Genomic DNA, 9,636 nt, shown 5'->3' with positions numbered 1-9,636 from the left:
CCTTTTTTACTCACAATTTGTACAGGGTCCCAACTTTTTTGGAATTGGGTTTGTACTTTCGGAAGGCCAAATAAAGTGCTTTTGCTTTCGCCTAGAAACACACAACGTCTCCCTGACATGGCTGCTTCAACACTAACTGCGTTTACTGAAACCACGCCTTCTTTCTTTGCGTGCACATTTGGGTGGCATTATGCTAATATTTCCACATAGTGAGGTAGATATGTGGGGGCGTGTTAGAACGTTAACTTTGATAAAGAATATCTCTTTGGTTTTGAGACTTTAGTCTTTGCAACTTCAGGGATCTTATCTATGCACAATCAGCTTGTATCACTCCAAAGAGAAAGGAAAACTTGAAATCGCATCATATGACCCCTTTAAAGAGCTTTACTGATTATAAGTGGAGTTCTTCGAGAGTGCTTAAACTCGCGCTAGACTGAAGTCAGTTACTCTTCCTTGACATTCCTTGTACATTTTCTTTGCTCGTTTTCTCTGTATAATTTATTCACTGTTTGAATAACTTTGGAAGGTACAGGTAAAAAAATTTAAAATATTAATACATCCGTGAACATGATTCAGACATCTCTGGATGGTGCAAACGACATCTCCCATTGTTCCACTCTCCTTCATAGCGTCATCAAGCTTCGCCTTTGTTATTGTTTTGAAAATGCGACCTCTAGCAGCGAAAACATACATATTGTGCCTTTAAGTAGAGAATTACGCATGTCATGCCAATGCCACTTTTCACGTTTCACATGGTTACTTTAAATTAAAAATATTTTTTTTAGAGAGAGCTAGGTCACAAATGTTTTTATAACTGTTACTGTGACCACGTTTACACATGCATGTGCATGTGTGATTGGACAGGTCATCGCTAAATACAGTGCAAACAGGGTCAAAATTTTGTGATCAGATCACTGACACCACATAAGGAGAAGCGTGTAGAAATGCATGCAGAGTTGCATGTTACCACTTTGCATGTATAATGTAAGAGCTTATGTGTCCCGGACCACAGTGAAGAAACATCTACTTGCCATCAACTCACCTAACATGTGACAGTTCTATGATTTGTTGTGAAAGAGCACCAAAACAAGCATTTCAAACTTTGTTGTGTTGTACAAATATAAATAAATAAAATAACATGGATTATGGTGGAAATTGCAGCTGCCATCCATTTAATTTGCTTTATTTCCTGCTCAATCATAATCTGCATATTGGGTTAGTTTATAGTATTTGTGAAAAATCATCACTCCTCAAGGGTGATGTAGGGTTTGATGAAAAAAAAATAGGTTAGGGTCATGACAAAACAAAATCCAGTGATATGAGATGTATTTAAAATGAATATTAATACCAGGTGGAAATGGTAATGTGGTTTGCTGCAGCATTGGGGGAATTGGTGATCCTCTGCCCATCTTGACTTCTGAGAGACACTGCCACTCTGAGAGGCTCTTTTTATACCCAATTATGTTGCCAATTGACCTAATAAGTTGCAAATTGGTCTTCCAGCTGTTCCTTATATGTACATTTAACTTTTCCGGCCTCTTATTGCTACCTGTCCCAACTTTTTTGGAATGTGTAGCTCTCATGAAATCCAAAATGAGCCAATATTTGGCATGACATTTCAAAATGTCTCACTTTCAACATTTGATATGTTATCTATATTCTATTGTGAATAAAATATAAGTTTATGAGATTTGTAAATTATTCCATTCCTTTTTTACTCACAATTTGTACAGGGTCCCAACTTTTTTGGAATTGGGTTTGTACTTTCGGAAGGCCAAATAAAGTGCTTTTGCTTTCGCCTAGAAACACACAACGTCTCCCTGACATGGCTGCTTCAACACTAACTGCGTTTACTGAAACCACGCCTTCTTTCTTTGCGTGCACATTTGGGTGGCATTATGCTAATATTTCCACATAGTGAGGTAGATATGTGGGGGCGTGTTAGAACGTTAACTTTGATAAAGAATATCTCTTTGGTTTTGAGACTTTAGTCTTTGCAACTTCAGGGATCTTATCTATGCACAATCAGCTTGTATCACTCCAAAGAGAAAGGAAAACTTGAAATCGCATCATATGACCCCTTTAAAGAGCTTTACTGATTATAAGTGGAGTTCTTCGAGAGTGCTTAAACTCGCGCTAGACTGAAGTCAGTTACTCTTCCTTGACATTCCTTGTACATTTTCTTTGCTCGTTTTCTCTGTATAATTTATTCACTGTTTGAATAACTTTGGAAGGTACAGGTAAAAAAATTTAAAATATTAATACATCCGTGAACATGATTCAGACATCTCTGGATGGTGCAAACGACATCTCCCATTGTTCCACTCTCCTTCATAGCGTCATCAAGCTTCGCCTTTGTTATTGTTTTGAAAATGCGACCTCTAGCAGCGAAAACATACATATTGTGCCTTTAAGTAGAGAATTACGCATGTCATGCCAATGCCACTTTTCACGTTTCACATGGTTACTTTAAATTAAAAATATTTTTTTTAGAGAGAGCTAGGTCACAAATGTTTTTATAACTGTTACTGTGACCACGTTTACACATGCATGTGCATGTGTGATTGGACAGGTCATCGCTAAATACAGTGCAAACAGGGTCAAAATTTTGTGATCAGATCACTGACACCACATAAGGAGAAGCGTGTAGAAATGCATGCAGAGTTGCATGTTACCACTTTGCATGTATAATGTAAGAGCTTATGTGTCCCGGACCACAGTGAAGAAACATCTACTTGCCATCAACTCACCTAACATGTGACAGTTCTATGATTTGTTGTGAAAGAGCACCAAAACAAGCATTTCAAACTTTGTTGTGTTGTACAAATATAAATAAATAAAATAACATGGATTATGGTGGAAATTGCAGCTGCCATCCATTTAATTTGCTTTATTTCCTGCTCAATCATAATCTGCATATTGGGTTAGTTTATAGTATTTGTGAAAAATCATCACTCCTCAAGGGTGATGTAGGGTTTGATGAAAAAAAAAATAGGTTAGGGTCATGACAAAACAAAATCCAGTGATATGAGATGTATTTAAAATGAATATTAATACCAGGTGGAAATGGTAATGTGGTTTGGCTGACCACCTTTGACTGGATCACTGAAAACACATCTTTATGTCAGGTGGAAAAAATAAGAGAGACATCAAAAATTTGCAGTCTTGGGGGTTTCTCCAGGACAAGGATTGGAAACTACTAATCTAGCCCATTTAGGCCCCCCTGGGCCCAAGTCCTGCCATGGAGTCTATCCCTAAGGTTCCTACCCAGCCAATCTTACTGTGAGAGCCACAGTTTCCAGACAGTGAGCGCCAGCCTCAGACTACAATCCTTCTCCATCATAGCACTTCCTCTGCCTTTAATGCCCAGAGAGTCAATAACCAAGTCACAATGAATTGCCCCAAACAAGAACTATATCATTCAAAAGGTATCTTCCTCTCCAAGTGGGTTGTTGAGAATAAGCAGCAATGGGCCATACCTTATGAAAGTCGCCAAAAATCTAACTCTGGGAACTAGAAGTGGAATTTCTTTCATATGTCAAACGCAGGTCTCTATGTAATGTCCACAATCAAAATTCCAAATGATAAATATGACATATAGACAGGCTTTATTTGAATAACATTTTGCAACAGTAGGATACCAGTTTTAAAATGTATGTATCCCATTGATTTACATGACAAAAGTACACATAACAAGTGCCATCTGAGAAAAAAAAAAAGATGATGCTAGATCTTCACTTTCTTACGTTTCTAAAGTCATCTGTGCAATGGCATGAACCCAGTGGTCTGGTCACAATGTATTTTACAAATCAGTTAACTTTAACTCTTCAATCTTGGATTTTTAAATGTATTTATTTATTTGTTTATTTATTTATTTTACATGTGGGTGAAGTGTCCAAATACTTTTGAATGCACCATATTATTAAGGACAAAGTTTTCTAAATACCCTAATTGTAATTTGCAATTATGTAATTTATAAAAATATTTAAATTATTAACAAATATCATAAATATAGACCCGTAAAGAATGTAGAATGTTCTTTAATATTAATCTTAAATAATATAGAATATTACAGATATAATTTGGTTATTTGGTTTCCACAGTTATGTATTTCTTAAAATTGTACAGTTTTTTCACGTTCATTAAGTCTCAAACATTTTATCGATGCAATTAGACAAACTTATTTTATTTTGTAACTTTTCCCATTAAATGTTGCTTTGTATTCTTCTCGGGCTTTAATAAAATAATGTAACATTTGGGGGTGAACAAGCAGAAGAGCAGGCCAAAACTAGAAGCTAAAATAGCAAAAATCTCCACAGCAGTAGTAAATTTACCAGGTGAACTGACATATGCTGGTACAAATGCCAGCCACACTGCACAGAATATAAGCATGCTGAAGGTGATGTATTTGGCCTCATTAAAATTGCCTGGCAACTTTCGGGCCAGAAAAGCCAGAAAAAAGCAGACACAGGCCAAAAGGCCTATATATCCCAACACACACCAGAAGGCCAGATCAGAGCCCACACTGCAGTCAAGGATGATCTTGGACTGTTGATATTTAGTGTTTCTATAGGGGAAAGGAGGGGATATTGTAAGCCAAGCAGTACATATGACCACCTGGACCAGAGTGCAGCAGAAGATGATTATTCTCTGCTGTGTGGGGCCCAACCATTTCATTATATTGCTACCAGGTCGGGTAGCTGTAAAAGCTGCCAGCACCACTAAAGTCTTGCCCAGGATGCAGGAGATGCAGAGAGAGAAAGTGATGCTGAAGGCAGTGTGCCTCAGCATGCAGGACCAGGATGTAGGTTCCCCAATAAACACCAAAGCACAGAGAAAACACAGAGTCAGTGACAACAAGATGAAAAAACTGAGTTCTGAGTTATTCACACGGACTATAGGGGTTCCTCTGTTGTATAAAAATATCACCAGAACTGTGACAGTCAGAAAGGCTCCCACTACGGCTATCACAGTCAGGGTGATTCCCATTGCATCATGGGAGAGAAACTCAACTGCCTTTGGGACACATATTGTTCCATTAACATTGGACCAATAATCTTCAGGGCATGACAGACAATCTATTGAATCTATAAAGAATGGAAAAGACAAATTTAATAAGAGCATGGAGAAATGATGGGAGTCTATATTTACTTGTCAATAGGAAAACATACAGTAGGGTGCTTTCACCTGTCTGATTACTGATCTTGCCAATATCACATGGAACACAATCAAAGCAGCACAGAGGTTGCCCACGACGGACAGCCTTCCTGAATCCTGGAGTGCAGCTATTACTGCATACAGACATAGGAACCTAAAATAATTTTTTTTAAAATAAAAATAAATTTTATATATATATATATATATATATAATTTTTTTTTCCTTAAAAAAATCTGAGTCCAAACAACAGAATAACCTTTTTTAATCATTCACAATGTTATTGTGCTAATATTGACTCAAAGATCACATAGTGACAGTGTTATTAATATAACAATAGATGGCAGTGCAGTGCACAGTCAACACCTTGCCTTCTTCTGTTGGTTAGACCACATGATGGCCTGCTCCTCAATCACCAGTTCGCTCCCAGTTTGCTGAGCACCATCATAGAGGCCCACTTTAACAAACTGAATATCTCCACTTGCGTGTCTTTGCCAGTTTATCAAATCATATGATGGGATTGAATCTCCCTTAACATCAAAATTGACTTCTTCTCCAGAAACAGAGAAAGAAATTTCCTGTAAATAATGCTGAAGCTTTGGAGTAGAAAAAAAGCAACAAGAAAAAAAAATGGAGGGAGAGGGCGGACATTTATTATTAAAAACTAATTTTAAGAAGAAAAATATATTGTATTTATGCACAATATAATCACTATTCTGTGTGGGAATCAGTTCTCCTTAAACCATTAGGTACTTTTACCTGCCATGGAAACACATTGTTGAGGTTTGCACATGAGACATTCTCAAACGGTCCATTTCCAGGTTTACAGTGAATGAGATTATGTAGAGAATGAGCAAAGGCATACACTGCTTTATATACATTGTAGGCCACACGAGGGCTGGATGTGTTCATGTAGGCAGAGTGTTCTTGTCTGAGAAGTTCCTTTCCTGTGCAGGAGGGCAAATGACTGTTCAAGCTGGATGTGGAGGGGGAACAACCATAGAGTGCTTCCCACAACTCCTGAACTTGAGGGTTAGAAGGGTACTTATCTGGGGTCACTGTTTTGAGGTAATCCTGAAAACCTGGGATGTGTCCTTGACGTATTGCAAACCCAATTGTGCCATCTAAGAAAGGATATGTTTCTGCTAATATTGAGGCTGTAACCCAAGCCTCACTTGCAATCCATTGAATTCCAGTGATATTTTGAGTCACAAACTCTCTTAAGAAAGGGTAAAATTCCCCCTCCCCTGAAAAAACAACCACCACCTTAGCTGTTGATTCCTTCATTACTTTAAGAATCCTCATGACCTGTTCCTGGGTATAGTCTTTAGGAATCATTTCATGATAGGCCAGACAAATATTAGTATTCTCAATTTCCCGCTTTAAACCTTGTAAAGCAAACCTTCCATAGTCATGGTCTTCAGTCACCACACCAATCCATGTCCAGCCAAACCTCTTTAAGAGTTGTGCAATAGCTTTGACCTGGTAATCATCACTGGGAACCACTCTGAAAAATGTTGGGAACTGCTTTCGATCACTTAAACAAGAGCAGGTTGAGAAATAACTTATCTATAAATTAAAAAATAATAATAAAAAAAGAAACAGAAAAGCAACAAATGTTAGCCAATTTCACATACATATATAAACTGAAATTGTATAGACATCAGTACAAAAATCCTTCAAGTGTAGTTAACATACTTTCATAATGAGACATTTCACAATTAAGTGAATAATTGTCAAGTTAAGTTAGTAAATATACTAACTAATTATTTAAATCATAAATATTTTTATTTTTTACCATGGGTATTCTGAAAGGCTCCAGAGTTCTGGAGACAACGATGGATTGTGAGGATCCAGATTCCCCTATTAATCCTAATAAAGGGCTAGCTCCAGAACATATAAAACTTTGTACAACATCCTGTCCATTCAGCACTGCTAAGACTGCTTTCTGAGCAGTCACAGGTGTAGCACAGGAGTCAAAGATACTATAAGCCAGATTATGGTTTGGTAAGAGATCTTTTCTGTTGTTTATTTCCTCCACAGCAAGTGTCATAGTGAGAGCCCAGCGGAAAGCCCTTGGATCAAACCTGCATACAATTATGTAATGAAAATACATTCTTGTAAAACAATGGATGGGTTTCTTATAATTATTTTTCAGAAAATGAATAAAAAGTGAACAATAGATTTAAAATTACAGTTTGGGAAAGACTTAAGAACATATTAGACATGTTCTTACCCTCGACACTGTGCTGCCAAAGGTCTCTTTATGTAGTCTGTTGGAGGAAGCTCTACTCTATAATGCAAAGGAAAAATTCCTCCTATTGTGAAGTCTCCACTAGTCATGAATACTGGCAAATTAAAGTCACCCTGTGGGTTGCAGCTTGAAGTTACAGCTGCACTGGAAAGATGAAATACAGAAACAAAAATATGAATCATTATCCTGTTAACCTCCACAAGAAAAAGGCGAGGAGATGCTTCTCTTACCTTTGGTTTTATATGTTAATCATGCATATCATTATGCATGACGTCGTCCTGAGTTGTATATCGAATCAGGTGTGCTTTTATGTTTCCCGAGATGCCTCAAACTGAAACAATTATCAGTGTCTGTGTTAGACATTATTGCACATTACAATATCAATAATGCTTTACTTAGTAAATTATGGTGATTAATATGGTGATTCATTAAATTTATATTTTGATGAGCATATGGTGATTAATTAAGCAAATTAACCATAATCAGTTGCATTGAAAAAAGACCCCACATTAAGGAAAAATGAAAGAAAGTAAGAGACACTGATTTCCAGGAAATGTATGAACTGATCAAAATCATCTTCCAAATGCTTATTTCAATTTAATATAATATAAATTCACTTTCCCAATAGACTTCCAAGTAATCTTTTGTTCTTCTTTTTTTTCAGTCCATCTGAGGTAGGCTTAGGGGGATATTTGCATCATCATTATTTCATAATTGATGGTCTATAATTACAGCATGTAAATGTACAATTGTAAAAGGAGTAGACAACGCTGTCAATTCTACAAGTCTAACCCCCATAAAATGTTTTACGTACAGTTTTTACAGTCTACAATAAAATGTGCACCAGAATAGCTATGGTGAAATTACATTACATTACATTTACATTTAGTCATTTAGCAGACGCTTTTATCCAAAGCGACTTACAAATGAGGACAATAAAAGCAGTCAAAACTAACAAAAGAGCAACAATAAAAAAGTGCAAATGACAAGTCTCGGCTGGCTTAACGCAGTGTAGCAAGTTATATATATATATATATATATATATATATAGACACTGAACAAAATTAACGCAACACTTTTGTTTTTGCTCCCATTTTTCATGAGCTGAACTCAAAGATCTAAGACTTTTTCTATGTATACAAAAGGCCTATTTCTCTCAAATATTGTTCACAAATCTGTCTAAATCTGTGTTAGTGAGCACTTCTCCTTTGCCGAGATAATCCATCCACCTGTGGCATATCAAGATGCTGATTAGACAGCATGATTATTGCACAGGTGTGCCTTAGGCTGGCCACAATAAAAGGCCACTCTAAAATGTGCAGTTTTATCACACAGCACAATGCCACAGATGTTGCAAGTTTTGAGGGAGCGTGCAATTGGTATGCTGACTGCAGGAATGTCCACCAAAAGGGAAGCTCATCTGCATGCCGTCGTCCTCATCGGGATCTCGACCTGACTGTAGTTCGTCGTCGTAACCGACTTGAGTGGGCAAATGCTCACAATCGATGGCGTCTGGCACTTTGGAAAGGAGTTCTCTTCACGGATGAATCCCGGTTTTCACTGTACAGGGCAGATGGCAGACAACTTTGTCAACTGATGTCAACATTGTGGATCGAGTAGCCCATGGTGGCGGTGGGGCTATGATATGGGCAGGCGTATGTTAAGGACAACGAACACAGGTGCATTTTATTGATGCCATTTTGAACGCACAGAGATACCGTGACGAGATCCTGAGGCCCATTGTTGGGCCATTCATCCACGACCATCACCTCATGTAGCAGCATGATAATGCACGGCCCCATGTTGCAAGGATCTGTACAGAATTCCTGGAAGCTGAACAGATCCCAGTTCTTGCATGGCCAGCATACTCACCGAACATGTCACCCATTGAGCATGTTTGGGATGCTCTGGATCGGCGTGTTTTCCAGTTCCTGCCAATATCCAGCAACTTCGCACAGCCATTGAAGAGGAGTGGACCAACATTCCACAGGCCACAATCAACAACCTGATCAACTCTATGCGAAGGAGATGTGCTGCACTGCGTGAGGCAAATGGACACACCAGATACTGACTGATTTTCGGACCCCCCTGGACCCCCCAATACAGTAAAACTGCACATTTTAGAGTGGCCTTTTATTGTGGCCAGCCTAAGGCACACCTGTGCAATAATCATGCTGTCTAATCAGCATCTTGATATGCCACACCTGTGAGGTGGATGGATTATCTC

The 9,636-nt window shown here is 38.0% G+C and overlaps 1 protein-coding gene across 1 annotated transcript; it reads right to left on the bottom strand.

Moving 5' to 3' along the window:
- Positions 1–4,185: 4,185 nt before the first annotated feature.
- On the bottom strand, positions 4,186–7,591 carry LOC107557164 (extracellular calcium-sensing receptor-like). Its single transcript, XM_016240493.1, has 6 exons — positions 7,392–7,591; positions 6,954–7,242; positions 5,909–6,724; positions 5,527–5,745; positions 5,188–5,311; positions 4,186–5,087 (listed from the first exon to the last, which is right to left on the bottom strand). Exons 1-6 carry the CDS (start codon positions 7,589–7,591, stop codon positions 4,186–4,188), a joined length of 2,550 nt encoding a protein of 849 aa, XP_016095979.1.
- Positions 7,592–9,636: the final 2,045 nt, after the last annotated feature.

This window comes from Sinocyclocheilus grahami, unplaced genomic scaffold (genome assembly GCF_001515645.1).
Source record: "Sinocyclocheilus grahami isolate Dianchi unplaced genomic scaffold, SAMN03320097.WGS_v1.1 scaffold591.1, whole genome shotgun sequence".
Taxonomy (NCBI): Eukaryota; Metazoa; Chordata; class Actinopteri; order Cypriniformes; family Cyprinidae; genus Sinocyclocheilus; species Sinocyclocheilus grahami.
Note: the sequence above shows the minus strand (reverse complement) of the source record. Positions and strands in the feature narration are given on the sequence as shown.

Coding starts and splice junctions, on each gene's coding strand:
- LOC107557164 (XM_016240493.1), bottom strand. CDS start 7,591: ATGATTCATATTTTTGTTTCTGTATTTCATCTTTCCAGTGCAGCTGTA. Junction 6,725..6,953: donor AGCCTTTCAGAATACCCATG/GTAAAAAATAAA, acceptor TTTAATTTATAG/ATAAGTTATTTCTCAACCTG. Junction 5,746..5,908: donor TGTTTCCATGGCAGGTAAAA/GTACCTAATGGT, acceptor CCAAAGCTTCAG/CATTATTTACAGGAAATTTC.